General features: G+C 55.7%; 2 protein-coding genes and 1 long non-coding RNA gene across 6 annotated transcripts; 2 read left to right on the top strand and 1 right to left on the bottom strand.

Annotated features, from left to right (window-relative positions):
- The first annotated feature begins 1255 nt into the window (after positions 1-1255).
- On the top strand, positions 1256-4470 carry PPP1R27 (protein phosphatase 1 regulatory subunit 27). Its single transcript, XM_075014365.1, has 3 exons — positions 1256-1771; positions 3063-3213; positions 3632-4470. Exons 1-3 carry the CDS (start codon positions 1585-1587, stop codon positions 3753-3755), a joined length of 462 nt encoding a protein of 153 aa, XP_074870466.1. The 5' UTR covers positions 1256-1584; the 3' UTR covers positions 3756-4470.
- Positions 4471-4603: 133 nt separating this feature from the next.
- On the bottom strand, positions 4604-8824 carry LOC142023442 (uncharacterized). The gene is made up of 3 exons (XR_012648239.1): positions 8540-8824; positions 7596-7862; positions 4604-7350 (listed from the first exon to the last, which is right to left on the bottom strand). It is a non-coding gene; the product is annotated as an uncharacterized LOC142023442 (long non-coding RNA).
- MCRIP1 (MAPK regulated corepressor interacting protein 1) lies at positions 7899-14748 on the top strand. 4 transcript variants are annotated; one of them, XM_075014368.1, is made up of 6 exons: positions 7899-8038; positions 10277-10395; positions 10502-10582; positions 10843-10961; positions 12653-12751; positions 13084-14748. In XM_075014368.1, the coding sequence occupies exons 3-6, from the start codon at positions 10575-10577 to the stop codon at positions 13146-13148; spliced, it is 291 nt and encodes a 96-aa protein (XP_074870469.1). In that variant the 5' UTR covers positions 7899-8038; positions 10277-10395; positions 10502-10574; the 3' UTR covers positions 13149-14748. The 4 variants fall into 4 exon arrangements, with proteins under 4 accessions (XP_074870469.1, XP_074870470.1, XP_074870467.1 ...); XM_075014367.1 differs by lacking the exon at positions 7899-8038 and adding an exon at positions 9355-9370; XM_075014369.1 differs by lacking the exon at positions 10277-10395 and having other exon boundaries at positions 7906-8038.
- The last annotated feature ends 677 nt before the right edge of the window (positions 14749-15425 follow it).

Genomic DNA, 15425 nt, shown 5'->3' with positions numbered 1-15425 from the left:
AGTGGATCCATGATATATTGGGTTCTTCAGTTCATACCAGCTTTTCCTGATTTTTTTTTTTTTTTTTGAAAGATACACTTTCAGCCTCCTTGAGGATAGCAAATTTCCTGAAGTACTCCTTTCTTTTGCAAATGTCCTTGCTGACTCCCATTTTGCCTGCAACTACCCCATTGTTACCTGTGCTTTTGAGAGGCAGGCCAGGTTTCAGTGGCTTCCACCCTTTAAGGGTTTATGATGACCATTGAATGTATGAGGTGGTATACTTCAGTTTCCTTTAACCTTGGTCTGACTAGCAGTCTCATCTTCTATGCGTTACGAGGGCAATTTCTCCACCTTTGATACTTGCAGAAATGACAGATCCTTGTTTGCTTCATTAACTGGTCCTACTAGTAACAAGCAGTCCTGTAGCACCTTAAAGACTAAAATTCATTGGGCCATGACCTTTTGTGGTAGGGTGACCATATTTCCCTGTTCCCAATATAGGATGCCCTGGTTGGGGGGGGTCAGCTTCCTGGCTGCAGCTGCCAAGCAAATACAGCTCCCTCCATGTCCCACACATTGGGGCCAGGAATGGGGCTGCTGCCCTGGCTACCCTATGCCTTGGGAAACAGTTGTTGCCCTGCAGGGACTTCCTGGCTGTCCCACACCTTGAGGAGCTGGGAACTGGGTAGCAGCCACGCCCCCTTGCAAAAACAGGGCAATTAGCCTCTTTGTTCAAATAAATCAGGATGCCTTCCTGGTACCCAAAATACAGGGCTGTCCTGGCCAAAACAGGATGGTTGGTTACCCTGTTTTGTGGGTAAGACCTACTTCTTCAGATTGGAGTTCTCTACTGTTTCAGAGACATGGGTGACTGACTTCTGAGGTGCTGTTTCCAGGACCAGCATTCTGCCTGCTGCAGGCCATTGCCTGTACACAGCCTTTCATGCCTCTGTAGACTGCTGTGTGCATCACCTCTTAGCAGCACAGACCTGCTCCTAAGGGCCTTGTCTTTTCTCCTTGTTCTGACTTTTCTCATCACAGGCAGCCTGCAGCAGGGCCAGGTAATGGGCTGCAAGTGTGTGGGCAGCAGACAGCCTGACCCTTTTGCTGGCACATCAACAAATAGTGTAAGAGGAGACTCCAACTTATGTCCAAAAGTGGGAGGCTGGAGGGCAGTGCAGCTCAGTTGCAGAACCTCATGACAAATAGCATGAGCTGAATGACCCAAAATAGCCAGTGGGAGGCTATATAATGGAGCTGCCTGTGAAGCCGTCAGCCCTGAGCAGGGATTCTGGCACGGACCTGCATGGTGACCAGAGTGGGCTGAGGGCTGAGGAAGCTACTAGCTGCCCCACTCTACTACAGGGGAGTTGTCTGTGGCTGCCCCACCAACCTGTGGGAAGAGGACCCTGCTGGCCCATCAGTGCCAGTACTCTGTGGGCTAAGGACGCTGTGACCAGGTGGGGAGGAGAAGAGGAAGCAGTGCTTTGACGCTGAGTGAGGGGCCAGGACTGCATCCTGCACCCACCTCTCCAGGCTCTAGCAGCCTCACTGGGTCTCTGCCCTTGGGCCTGCCCAGGCTCCCCCAGGGTGCCCAGCAGTATGAAGTGCTATGAACTGGCCTTGCTGCCTCGGTACCGTGGCTACTCCCGGCGCCTGAAGCCAGCACGGACTGTGCACTTCCCCAACGATGTCATCTTCCAGGACAACATCCGGCAGGGGGACCTGGAGCAGGTGGGCCGGTTCATCCGAGCCAGGAAGGTCACCTTGAACACTCTTTACCCCTCAGGTGAGTGACACCTCCCACTCAGGGTAGCATGGTAGTTTGAGCATTGGCCTGCTAAACCCAGGGTTGCAACGTTAATCCTCGAGGAGGCCACTTAGGGGTTTGGGGTAAATAGATTAAGAAAAAAGGAGGGGTGGGAGGGAACATTTTTCCAGGATGGTGCTTGGTCCTGCCAAGAGGGCAGGGGACTGGACTCTGACCTCTGGGGTCCATTCCAGCTCTGAGATGTGTGTATCCCCACATATTATATTACATTAGTTCTGATGGGCAGCCCCAGCTGACTCCTCAAGTAGACCTCTGCCTAACCCCTTCTCACAGGAGCTATGCCAGGCACTGCCTTACTGTGTGCAGAACAGGGCATTGGATTTTCACCCCACTGGCATGAAGTCATACAGACCCTCACCAGCAGTAGCAGGGTCTGCTCTCCCAGCCCCCAACCAGCGTTAATGGGAGGCGAGTGAGCTCAGCACCAGATGCCCTGCTGATGGACAGCCAGTAGTGAGGGAATACATCACTCCACTGGACATGGGCAGAGCCAGTCCTGCCCTCCAGGGTTAAAGCCAGGAACCTTGCCAGTCGACATGCACACTACACTGTGACTACAAAATGCAAATAGCTGGAGTCGGGGGAACAGGCTGGAGCAGCCCAAAGTAGCGTGAGCTGGTGGCTAGAGCACTGGCCTGGGCTCCAGGATCCCACCTCTGGGAAAGGAATGGGGGTGGTGGCTGGGAGCCAGGACTCCTGGGTTGGGTTCTCAGCTGTGCTGCTGAGTCACCATGATGTTAATGTACCTTACTGTTTGCCTGCATGTAGGGCTGGCTCAAGGAATGGGTTGGTAGAGGCAGGGGTAGGACATTCCATGTAATCTTATGTGGTTGGCCCTTGTGGTTCTATTTCAGCCTGTCAGCAAAGGCCCCAGAGACCTGCTGTCAAATAGCCCTGGCTTGGGCACCTGGTTCTGACCCAAGCAGCTCCAGGAAGGCAAGTCCTGCCTCAGGACTGAGGCCAACAGGATTTGAGCACAGGCTATTTGTGGCAAAGCTCTGGGACCAAGTTCAGCCCCCCTGACCCCCATCCTCCCTTCCTGGCTAAGTATGGAGGGGGACCCCAGACAGAGCCTGAACCACCCAAGGTGCCATTTACCCCACTGAGGGGAAAAATGACCTGGTACCAATGGGGCTGGGGCCGGGGCCCTTTCCTTTCCATTGCCCCTGCCTTGTGTGTCTCGGAACCCAAGGGCAACACCCATGGCCGGGCAGGTCAGACCCTGCAGCTGTTGGGTTCCTCTTGCTAGGCATGGCAGCCCTCCATGAAGCTGTGCTCTCCGGGAACCTCGACTGTGTCAAACTGCTGGTGAAGTACGGGGCCGACATTCACCAGAAGGATGAGAATGGCTGGACCCCCCTGCACATAGCTTGCAGTGATGGCTACACTGATATAGCCAGGTCAGTAGCAATCAGCCATGATTTGGCTCAGCTCTGCTAACAGGGCTGGCCTGGATTAGGCAGGGTGGGGGGAGGCTGGCTCAGGGGGATGGGGGCGGGCGGACAGGCAGTGCTGGCATGGGGCTCTGGGACAGGGAAGCCTGTCCCACAGCCTGGGCATGTGGTAGCTGTCCAGCTATGGTGTTTGCAGCTGAGATGGCTGCAGGACTAGTATTGTCTGCAACAGCTGGGTTGGGAAACACATGCCTGTCCTCCCGTCGTAGGCTGCCTTGCCCATGTCTGGTGTAAGGGCTGGATGTGCTGCAGCTGCCCCCAGCTTGACAGAGATCCCATTATGCCCAAGTTTTGCAGTTTGGGTCCATGGCTGTCAGCACTTCCCATACAAACTGGCCAGTGCAGCCCTGTCTGTCTCCTGCAGGTACCTCATCTCTTTAGGGGCCAGGCTTGATGCCATCAATGACAAAGGGGAGAAACCGTCTGACCTCATCGATGCTGACTCCAAGGACCTGGTGGAGCTCTTCAAAGCTGCCAGGATGGACTGAGGGGTGTCTCCCTGGCATGGGGCACCACCACACGTACTCTCCAGCAGCAGAGGTGGCGAAGCTGGGGCAGTGCAGCCATCAGGCTCAGGCAGTTGGGAGATGGAGGGAAAGCAGTGTTGCTGTAACATGAGCACAGAAGCCTAGGAACATGGGGAGTTCATCCAATAACTGTCCTGCAGGACTGCATACCACCTCAGGCTCCCTACAGCCCATGGATTGCCAGTGCACTGTGGAGAGAAACAGCCCTGCCCTAAAGGCCAGTGTCTCCCTTCAGTTCAAAGTGGACTGGCTGACACAGTAGTAGCTGGAACATGCTGGTTCTGCCAGGCACCAGTGTGTGGCCACTGAATTAGAGAGCTCTGACCTGGCACCAAGTGGGCCTAGGTGGGTGGCAGCAAATGCTGATGGGGATGAAAATGGCATTGCCTCACTGGAAGCAGCAAGCTGTTTGTTCCGGCTACAGCTCCTCAGAATCACCTTTGGCCTCCTAAGGGCAGAGAGACAACTTGCCAGCTCTCAAGGAGGCTTTTAATTTTGTACATGTATAGGTGACCATGGCGTAGTGTCAAGGGTCAAGTCTCCCGTTGGGTTGCACTGAATCTAGATTTGCTTTTCTACCACTCTTTGTTACTCTGAAAATACTTTTTTTCCAATAAACTAGTTTTGGAGAGCTTGGTGCAGCTGCTGATTGGCTGCTAATGCTCCCTGCTGCACAGCACAGGAGTCCTCAAATCCTCTGTCCACCCGCTGCAGCATCTGGCAGCAACAGCCATGACAGGGAGCCACGTGTGCAATGAAAGAATGATGCACCTCATTGCACGTGGCAGGAAAACGGAATGTGTGACAGCAGAGCTTGGAAACAAGCCCCAGCCAGTCCCAGGTTCTGCCTGGGCTGTTCCCTAGCATGGCCACTCACTGTCCACCTAGCCAGGACTTGCTAAAGGGGGTCACTCTAACCATGGTTCTGCTGAGAAGGAAGAGGTATAACACAGCAACTCTCGGGCATGTCCCCATGCCCCAGCCCCTGGCCACTCTCTGGGTACTGGGCTGAATCACTCAGAGCTGTGATGCACTTCCAGCCCACACAACACTCCCTAGGAACCCCCACCCTCAGCAAAGGGCTTGCGGGGCAGCCCTGATCACTCAGCTCTACCATAGTGCTGTGGGGTGGTTCTAGTATTACTCCTCCCTGTGGACATCAGGTACTGGCTGAGCTGAGCTGAATGCAGAGGGGCTTGGCATGCATGAGCAGCTGGTGAACAGGGAGGGGGGTGGCTAAGTCAGGTTGAACAGGAAGTTAAAGTCTGGGCCCAGGGGAGGAGAGGAGGTATAAAGGAGAGAATTTAGAGCAGCTTTCCTGCCAGACCCTACCCCAGTGAGCACTCAAGACTGAGCTGCTCAGGCAAGGAGTGTTTGGCTGCATGGGCAGGAGTCTGAGGGGCTAGACTTCCCTATTACACAAACATGGGGAGGGGACACCTCAAACATCCTGTCATCCTAGCCCAGTAACCACCAGGAAATAACACCCCAAAGCTGCTTGTGTGATGCTAAGGGAAGCACCTCTAGTGGCAGAGTGCAGGCTGTCCAGGGGATTGCACAGAATACAGGTGCAGCAATGTATCTGATTGTCTACCTTCTGGGCAGGGAGGGTGGAAGCAGCTCCTGCCCCTCAGGGACACAGGCTGAGCTATTCGTGAGGCTGCTAAGGGAGACAGAGGAGGAGACTGCCAGGGACACACTCGTGATGGGCCTGCCCCTCTTTGAGTGCCTCTGTGCTGCTAAGGAAAATGAACATCTTAGCGAATGTGCACGAGTTGGAGCACAGGTCAACCATGCCATAGCTGGGCCCCTATTCTCAGAGGAGGCCACAGAACCCCTCCCCTTCTGGGGAGGCAGCCCCAGCCCATGGTAACAGGGATGGGGGTTGCCACCACTAGAAATGTAAATAGGGGACTGACAACTTGGAGAACTAAGTGTAAGCTGCCTGCTGAGTGCAAAGTTTACCCGTTTACCCAGACTGACGCATGGAGCTAGAGGGCAGCCTATGGCTGTGGTACATATAGGCACCTGTGATTTAGGGACAGTCTGGAGGGTCGATTTAGGCTGCTCAGTAAGCAGATAAAGTCCAGGACCGCCACAGTGGCATTTTGTGAAATGTTTCTAGTGCCGCGTGCAGAAAGACGGCCCGGGTCAGAGAGTCTGTGGCTGAGCTGCGTTTTTGGGAAAGGAGGCGCCTAAGCAGGCAAAAGGGCTCCACCAAACACTATGAAACCAGCCTGCTGGCACAGGCAGTTCAACAGGCTGTGAAACATTTTTTATATGAAGGGATGGAGGAAAACGGAGAGGGGCAGGGGAATTCATGGTTCAGACAGACACCCTTTACTGTGACTGTACCAAAGGGGCTGGACCTCTATAGCCTCATGAAGAGGATAGGAAAAACATTGCTAAAATCCAGCTAGGAGCTGGTTAGAGCCAGTCACATGTAACAGAGGCCTATGCAAATGGCACACATGGACACCAGCAACTGACTGATACAAGAATTGCCCCAGCAGATCAGCCCAAAGGTCCAGCTAGCCCAGCACCCTGCCTTCCAACAGAGGCCAACACCTGATGCCACAGCAGGAGTGAGCAGAACAAGGACTCACTAAAGCCATCCCACACCTGACATCCATTTCCAGCCTCCGACAACCAGAGGCCAGGGACCCCATTCCTACCTAGCCTGGCCAAGAGCCATTGATGGACCTGACAAAACATACTAATATTTTACACAAAGGCTGGATGGCCAAATACTAAAATGCCTAGACTGCCTGGCATTAAATGAGGATCCTGACATAACAGGCAGCAAGGGATGTGTAACATGGGTGTACACAATACCAAGGACTGAGGAGGCTGTGCTGGGTTGCGGGGGGAGGGGTAGTGGCGGTATATCTGGAACAAAGCATACTGGCAAATAGAACAAAATTCTTCAGTGAATTTAATTGTATCGATTCTCTCTGGCTAGAAAGGCCATGCTAGACCTCTGAGAGCGCAGCAGGAGCAGCCTACCACCGGACCAGGACATCTGCCCTGCATCTGACAAAGTGCGAAAGCTTATGCCGATACATTTCTGTCAGTCTATAAGGTGCCACAGGACCCTTCATTGCTTTTGCAGATCCAGACTAACACGGCTCCCCCTGATACTTGGACCAGGACAGTGACAGCGATTGTGGAATGCTCAGGGAGATGAGGGACGCTACAAAAGAATAATGGGGGCTTTCCACTAGGCTCCTTCTGCCTTGGTTGGTCTGTGCCACTTCAGGAAACAGGGCAGCTATCAAATGTCTCGACCCCATAACTGACTGCTTTTGGAGCAGTGTGTGCTGAAGCCCACAAGCAGGGAGGTACTGCTTGATTTGAGTCTGCGCAGAGCACAGGCGCTGGTCCAAAACTCCTTGGTTTTAGTGGCCATAATATAGTTACATTTAACGTTCCAGATAGGCAGCAAACGGTCAAAGAAACTCAACACAGTAGCATTCAACCGCAAAACCAGGAAGCTGAAGGCATTATTTCAATGGAAGTTAAAAGGAATGGTCGCAGGGGGTGAAGTGGCTGTATCCTGCAGGGAGAGATTTTTAAAAAATTGCTTAATAGAGGTTCAAAGAAGGCCCAAAGGGCCCAAAGTAGCAGTAGCTGGCGCGCCGGGCCCCTTGGAAACACCTCAAGGCCATGTGCTGCCACTCTGTGCATGCCTCTGAGTGAGCGTGGGGGATGGGAAGGGACAAGGCTGACAGCCTTAAGTTCTGCTCCTTCAAGCCTTGGCCTGGTCCTTTCCGGGGATGGGGCACCTGGCCTAGCTCTCACCTTGCCCCAGGCCTGCGGTGACAGGCAGCTCCACTGCGCTGGGGAAAAGTCAGCCTGGACTTGTAGTAGGCATCCTTCGAACCCGAGGGATCATGGGTTTGCGCCCCAGTTGGACTGATTCGAAAGGAGTCTTCTGTGGCTGTGCAATCCAATCCGGGAGCGGTGGTCCTTTCCTCGCTGTGAGCAGCAGTAGGCAGATGTTGCTCTGGTATCATGGGCACGGCTCTTCCTGTGGGCTCTCCTGTCTTCCACCTCCTTCACCACGGCCTACGTACCAAAAAAAAAACAAAAAACCATGTCTCACCAAGCCATTAGAAGTCCCCGAGAAGTCAACAAACGCGTGGACAAGTGTCATCTCGTCTAGGCCATATACGGTATTTGGTCCTTGGGCAAGGACGCTCACCAAAGGCTCCTGAACAAATGGAATGGGCACGCAATAAGTGGTAAGGGCATCTCACGGCTCAGAACTGCGTAACAAATAGGATATAAAGGGTATGAACACATGACCCGTTTCCCCGCCCCCTCCCCAGCTCCTAAATGCTGGGCTGACTAGGGGACGCTACACTTGGCGCCATAGCTCCTATTGGCCAGAAACCAGCCTATGGAAGCTGCAGGGGTGGCACCTGTGGATAGAGACTGTGTGTGCAGCGCTGCCTGGCTGCCCTGTGCCTAGGAACAGAGGGACATGAAACCACTTCCAGGGAACTCCCCAATGACAGTGGCCCCTGGCGCCTGCACCCTTATACCTCTTCCACAGCCTAAGATCCTGCCCCAGGCCTGAGCCCCTTCCCACACTCAAACACGCACCCAGAGCCTCCACCCCCCTGGCACTCCAAACCCCATGGCTCCTGCCCAGACCCTACTCCTGCATCCTACACCCCTCTTTTCTGGCTCCACCACGGACCCTGTCCCAGCCAGGAGCAGTGGACTCTCCCTGGGGGTACCTGATCTGATTTAACCTGTTCCTCCACGCTGGTCAAAGACCAAGCAAACAGCGTCCATTGGGACCCTTCTTTATTTTAAGTGCTTCCATGACAGCAGGGAAAGGCGCGGATGGGGTGCCAGGGGTTCGTGGTGTGGTGGCAGAGGTGAGAGGACACCAGTGGCTCGTGGCCTGGCAGGAGGGACTGCTGTGTTGGGGCTCTTCACCTGGCTGGTGGGGGTAGCCATGGGGGGGGCCTTTCATGGAACGGCTCTTTGCTCAGTGGAGGGGGACCTGCACTGGGGAAATGTCATGGGGGGGCCTTGCTAGCTGATAGGGGGCTGCCTTTGCGAGAGGGCTAGGGGGCTCCTGGGGGCAGTTCCAGGGGCTCTGGACCCGGGGGGGGCTGTTCGGGGAGTGTTGGGGGGGTCTGTTCGGTGGTTCTCAGGGGGGTGTCGGGAGTTGTCAGGGGCTCTGAACCCGGGGGGCTGTCAGGGGTTCTCCACCCAGGAGGCTGTTTGGGGGCTCTGGACCCGGGAGCTGTTCGGGGGGGTTGTCAGGGACTCTCGGGGGGGTGTCGGGGGCTCTGGACCGGGGGGTGTCAGGGACTCTCGGGGGGGTGTTGGGGGCTCTGGACCCGGGGGGTGTCGGGGGGTGTCGGGGACTCTCGGGGGGTGTTGGGGGCTCTGGGCCCGGGGGGTGTCGGGGGCTCCGGGGCTGGGCCCGCGGGGGCCTGTTGGGGGAGCCCGGGCCCGCACCCCCCCCCCCGGCGCGCTTGCGCGGCCCGGCCTATGCGCTCACTTCCGGCCCGGCCTGGCGGCGGTGAGAGGAGCCGGGAGCGGCCCGGGCCCAGGTGAGCGGAGCGGGCGCGCCGGGACCCCCGACGGGGCCTGGGAGGTGCCATGGCAACGGCGCGCCGGGCCTCGCCCCGCTGAGCAGCCCCCGGGCCGGCCAGGGCCGCGTCCGCTGCAGCCGTGCCCGGACCCCCCCCACCCCTCAGGCCGTGCCCGGACCCCCCCGGCCGTGTCCGGACCCCTCTGGCGTGGCCAGACCCCCTGCCCAGCCGTGCCCCGACCCCCCCCAGCTGTGCATGGGCCCCTCTGGCTGTGCCCCCCCCCGGCGTGCCCCGCCCCGCCCCCCGGCCGTGCATGGACCCCATATAGTTATGCAGGTTGAACCTCTCTAGTCTGGAGCTCTCGTCTGGCAGCATCCGTCATCTGAGGCGATTTTCGTTACATGGATGGCCCTTTATCAGGGGTGTGGCCAAGTTACTTGAGGTCCCATAAAGTAGTTTCCAGCCACCAGTCCTGGCTCTGTGTTCTGGGCTGTTATTTCGTTGTAACTTACCCGTAAATATCTTCTAAGAGCCCGGTGAGCAGTGGAAGTGTTGGTAATGTGCTCGACAGCATTGATCTCCCGTGCTCTGAAAAACTCCCCCCTGGCACCGGTGAGGTCCCAAGGATTCCAGATTAGAGAGGTTCAGCCTGTGCCAATGCAGGCGGTAGCATGGCTGCAGTGACAGTGGGGCAGAGATGCCTTGTCTGGGTGTAGTTTATTCTCTTTGCTATGTGGGAATAGCTGTCCTTGCCATAAGCTCTTTCGTGTCAGTATAACAGTGCCCACTTTAGGGAGTTGTACAGCAACTTCATTGGTAAGCTGATGGCATCGGGCACCTCCCCCCGCTGCCCCTGGTGCTGATGTTAACAATAGAGTTAAAGGAGTAAGACCCTGATCAAAAATCCTTCTCATTCATTTCTAGAGTGGTGCTGCAGCTCCTGGGGTTAGAATGCAGCCACCCTGACTTAAACTGAGGAGCTGACTCCCTCGATCTCTCTGTGACCTCTCTAGGCCATGCTGCTATGCTCTTGGCTGAAATATGTGAGCACGTTAAGCCCCAGTGTGGGGTGACTCAATAGGAAGGTGTGGGCAGTCTGGAGATGCCGTGACTTCCACACGCACTTAGTTCCATTTCACTTTCTTTCAGCATCCATCTCATATTTGCCACGGTGCTGCACTGGCAAAGGCAGGACTAGAGGGGTCTGAGCAAGGAGGCAGCCATGACCAGGTGAGACACTTCCACGCGCGGCAGAGGCCTTGTGAATGAGTGTGAGGATGGAGTGAGGCACGGACTTCTTTTTAGGGGGAACGCCCTGTGGCTGGACAGGATGTGAACAGTTGCTGGTTTCAGGGGGGTAGGGCAGGGCCTGTTTTCATGGCCTTTGCTGCAGGATTTCCGGCAGTCCCTCTCTGAGGCTCATTCCAGAGCTTTGCACTTCTCCCCGTCAGCCCATGGGGCGCTCATCAGGATTTGTGCTTTGGTTTCAGCTCCCCGGTCTCTCGGGTCGTTTACAATGGCAAGAGGAACAGCAGCCCTCGCTCCCCAAGCAACAGCAGTGAGATTTTCACCCCTGCTCACGAGGAGAATGTGCGCTTCATTTACGAAGGTGGGTGAGGGGCGTCTCCTGGGCAGGGATGGGGTGACTGTCTCTGCACCGCCCCCCCACCCCATGGGTTTCCATGTTGAACGCACGTTGCAGGCTCCCTTCCTCTCTGGTGCCACTTGATTTTCAGCCTTGGCATTCCTCTAGGGCCTTCCTGTGATGGTGCTTCATCGCGAGAGCATCAGGCAAGGAGCAGTCAAGAGCACAGTGTAGCCTTGTTCCCTACCAGAGCTGAGGGAGTCCAGAGCTTTGCTTATGCCACTTTGTGTACCTGAGTGTTCCCTCTGTTGATAACCCAGGACCCATGAGTTCTCAGTCCCTGGTGGGGGGCTAGGCGGGGAGAGGACATGACTGCTTAATCTTTCGTTTAATGAGAGTCTGCTTTCCTGTGTTACCCACCAGTTACTGTGGCAGAGCCATGATGCGGGAATATGCCCAGAGCAGGCACTGGAGTGGTGGCCTGGCTGTCTCACAGGCTTTGAACAGACACCCATCCCAGTTTCTCAGGCAGAAGAATGAGGTCTTACTCACTTGCACATGAAGCAAATCAGACCAGGCTCAGCTAAAACTCCTTTGTGGGCCACTCCCTGTCTCAGCTGCTGCTTCATGTCTCCTGAACCTGCTGTGCTGAGGAAACGCCCTGTCAGTCTGAGAGCGCGGAATCAAAGGGTGCTGTCCACCTGGATTTGATTTCAAAGTAGTTCAGAGGACCCAGTGTGTGTGCAAGTCCCTTCTGTAGCCTAGCTGAGGCTGGAACAGCCCTTAGCAGGTGCTTCTAGGGGTTCCTCATCCCCTGCCAATGTCTGAGAAGGTCTTTCCAGCAACGTCCCGTTGCCCAAGAGAAGCACACAGCACAGAGACAGTCCTGGTGTCAGTGAAGTTCCTCAGTTCTCTCCACCTTGGGGTCATCTGGGCTGTTGATGGGAGGCAAGGCCTCGCAGAATAGAACTTTCAGATGGGGGGGCTCGTCTCTCGGGTGACTTTGGCCTTGGGCATTTCTGGTGAATTCAATTAAAAAGAAGGTTCAGTCCCTGAAGTTGGCTAAGAAACCCTCTGACTGTCACTCTGCTGCATCTCTCTGTCTGTTGGCTGTTGCGAAGGAACACTGCTAGCAAAGGGCCTTGGGGGTGGGATGCACGTCAGGCTGGGCACCAGGCCCATAAGCGTATATTTGCCATTTGAAGCAGGCACCTGAGTGACTATCCAGGGCGTACGGAGCACCCAGAGTGGATGTGTGCCAGATTCCCCATTCTCTTGCAGGTGTTTGCCTTCCCCGTGCTCCTAGTGCAGGCGTGGCCATGTGTGATCGCATGGTGAAGTTGGACGCAGATGCACTGGGTTGATGTGACCCCATTACCAGTCTTTTTCCCAAATGTGCAACCCGAGTATTTATTGAACACGTCTTCTGTTTCTACCCTTGTATTTGACAGTTTGGCCATTTTCATCAAGTAAAAGGTCGGGACCATTGGTGGTGGATTCATTTCACTGGTCTGTAACGTGCTGGAGCTCAGATTAGATAACCTAATGGTCCCTTCTGGCCTTCAGCTCTGAAAGTACAGAGTGCCCTAGTGCGTGCAGAGGAATGGGGCTCCTGAGGGACGTGATGAGTGGGGCAGAGCGGCTGGCATGAGCCCTAGGTATGTCCCACAGTGGCACAGCACTCTCCTTTCCCTCTCACTGTGCTTCTTTCCCAGCCTGGCAGTGTGTGGAGCGAGACCTTCACAACCAGAAGGGCAGTGAGAGAGGCCTGGTGGAAGAATATGTGGAGAAGATGCCAAACCCCAGCCTAAAGGGTAAGTTTGCTTACAGGGCCTTTGGCCCATCAAAGGGAACAAGTGTGAGCCATGCTGAAGCGAGCAGAGCAGCAGCTGCTGAGAGAGTAGGAGCCCCTTGGGGACAGCAGGGCCTCATCCAGATTGAAGGTACAGCTGCAGGAGGGTGAATGGGTGGTGCTCAAATTGGGAGACCTTCAAGCCAGCGGGACCACCAGCATTTCACAGTGAGGGGCAGAGGAGACTGAACTCCTGCAGAGAGTGTGTGTTGGGCCCCCAGGTAGGGAGGGGTTGTGAAGCTGGCAGTGCTGAGCCCAGCCACAGACTGAGCTCTCCTCCCTTCCTCCTCACAGCGTTTAAACCTGTTGACTTGAGTGATCTGAAGCGGAGAAACACACAGGATGCTAAGAAATCCTAAGGCAGGTTCTGCTGCTAATTGGCTGATGTGCTGAGGTCCTCAAGCAAATTTAATTTGAAGAGTTTTGTGTTGATTTCCTCCTCTGGTCTGTGTTCTGCCTGTGGAAGAGATGGGCAGCTTTGGGGCTGGCTCTGAAGTTGCCCAAGTTTGAACTCCATTGCGGATGCCTAGAGCATGTTGTATTGGATTCCTGCGCCTTCCCTGTAGCCTTGCTTTGGGCTGCCTCTCTCTACCGCTTGTGGAGCCCACAAAGTCAGCTTACTTGTCCTCCCAAGTCTGTTCCCAGTAGGCTGTGGGCTGCGCTTTTGGATGCAGAGTGGTTGGTGTGGCCCCTGGGACTCTGGTGCTAGGCAGGGCAGAGCTGAGTGGCAGCGTTTGGGCCAGTGGAGGCCAAATCTAGTTCATCCCTTCCCCTGGGTATCAAGGAGCAGCTCTGGCTGTGGACAGGCTAAGAGGAGAAGGTGGGCATGTTCAGTGGCTAGAGCAGGAGCAGACAGTGCTGGTGGCAACATTGTGCCCCCATGCTGCTGTGACTCGGTGCCAGCAGGCCTTCCCCACAGCCGTGCTGGGCAGGTGTCTCTTCCACCTTCCCATGCTTGTCAGGTAGGAGAGGTTAGTTCGCAGCTGATTCCCTAGCACTTGGTTGCTAACAGCTTCAGGAATTGTGGGACTCCAGGATATTAAGTCCATATTAAAGAGCTGATTGGCTCTCTTCCGCATAACGGGGCAAGGGCAGGTCCCATGGCTCTGGGGGCAGAAGCTGAATGGGGTGCAGCCTCGGTCATGAACCCCAGAGTCCAAGCTGTGTTTAGAGCTCAAGACATGGCTAACCTTGGCTCCCTGCCAGATGCCCTGGCAGCTTTTTCCGGGCAGGAAGGCTGGGATGGGATAGCACTTGCTGAGAGTGGCATTGGCTGGGGCTCAGTCTGCGTCCTTGCGTGGGTGACATCACTGGGTGGATTTTCCATACTAGAGGGATTCCCCAGTCCTGCACCCTTCATGCCCCCTCCCTCCAGCTGTCTTGGCCCCATGTGTGGTAACTCCTTCCTGGCCAGGCTTGTGCCGAAGTGTGACCTGGAGGGGAGGCAGTTACACAGCCCCAGTTCACTTCCAGAAGGCATCCTGCCGTGAGGGCGGTTTACAGGAGGCTGCTGGCTGCAGTGCTAGGCTGAACGCCTGCTACCATCCCAGGGCTCGGACCCTCCTGGGAGCCTAGTATGTGACAAGGCTTGGGATCGCAGCGTGCCCCACTGGGAGTGATTCTGCCACCACTCCACCCCTGTGAAGCACAACCCTACCAGTGGAGCAGCTGTCATAGCACTGCAAGAGCTTTGTGGCCCCCCAGACCAGCATCCCATCCCTGCAGTGCTGCGGGAGCAGCCCCAGCCTGGGCGCTCGTAGTGTGGGGAGTTGCCAAGGGCTGTGCTGGCACAGACAGTGGCAGGCACTGGCAGCCAGGCACTGCAGGGCTAAGAGTGGTGCAGGCCAGATCTGTGGTCACTGTTACGTTCCCTTTGTTGTTCAGTCAATGACCTATGTTGTACTTTCGCTCTGTCTGTCACTTGAGGAGTGTTGTAAATAAAAACTGGTTAGTCCTTTGGAGCGTGTGTCTGCGCACATCTGTCCAGTACTCAAGGCTGCTCCTTCCATACACGTTCCCACTCCCGTTCCGCTGCTGGTCTGCTGTCTAGTGCATGTAGAGCTGGGAATGGCTGAGAGGCTGCCCTGCCCCGGGGAGTGGCAGGACAGCCAGGCATTGCTGGTGGTGTGTCTGTGGAGACTTGCTGAATTCCACCTGGAGGCCCAGCTAAGGAATCAGGTGAGCTCAGACACTTCACAGCAGTGCTGCAGCCATGCATGCCCGCTCTCTCGTCCCTCTGCAGAGTCCATAGCCATTTACCCTCAGCCCTCAAGCTGTGTGCACACCCCTTCCTGTTGTAGCTGTGCAGCGCTCAGGCAAAGGTTTAGCCAGGCACACCCACAGCTCTTGCACACTCAGATGCTTTTCCATTGACTCTTCCTAGCTTAGATGTTTAAGAACTCCCCATTCCCTGTTTGAGGCTGCAGTTCTGAAAGGAGTCAGGGCCCAGGGCTCGGGGTAGAAGTGGGTGCAGCACCAGCTACTGCAGGGTCTTTTGGCAGCTCAGCCAGTGGAGAGGCAGGGGTGAACACCACCACAGGAGGAGATTGTGGACAGCTTTAATGTTGGTGTCTGCCCAAAATGGCAGCTGCAGCTCTCACTTATGTTTCAGTGTTCAGAGAGATCACCCCATGTGT

Source organism: Carettochelys insculpta, chromosome 20 (assembly GCF_033958435.1).
Source record: "Carettochelys insculpta isolate YL-2023 chromosome 20, ASM3395843v1, whole genome shotgun sequence".
NCBI classification, from domain to species: Eukaryota; Metazoa; Chordata; order Testudines; family Carettochelyidae; genus Carettochelys; species Carettochelys insculpta.
This window is presented reverse-complemented; position numbering and strand designations above follow the sequence as displayed.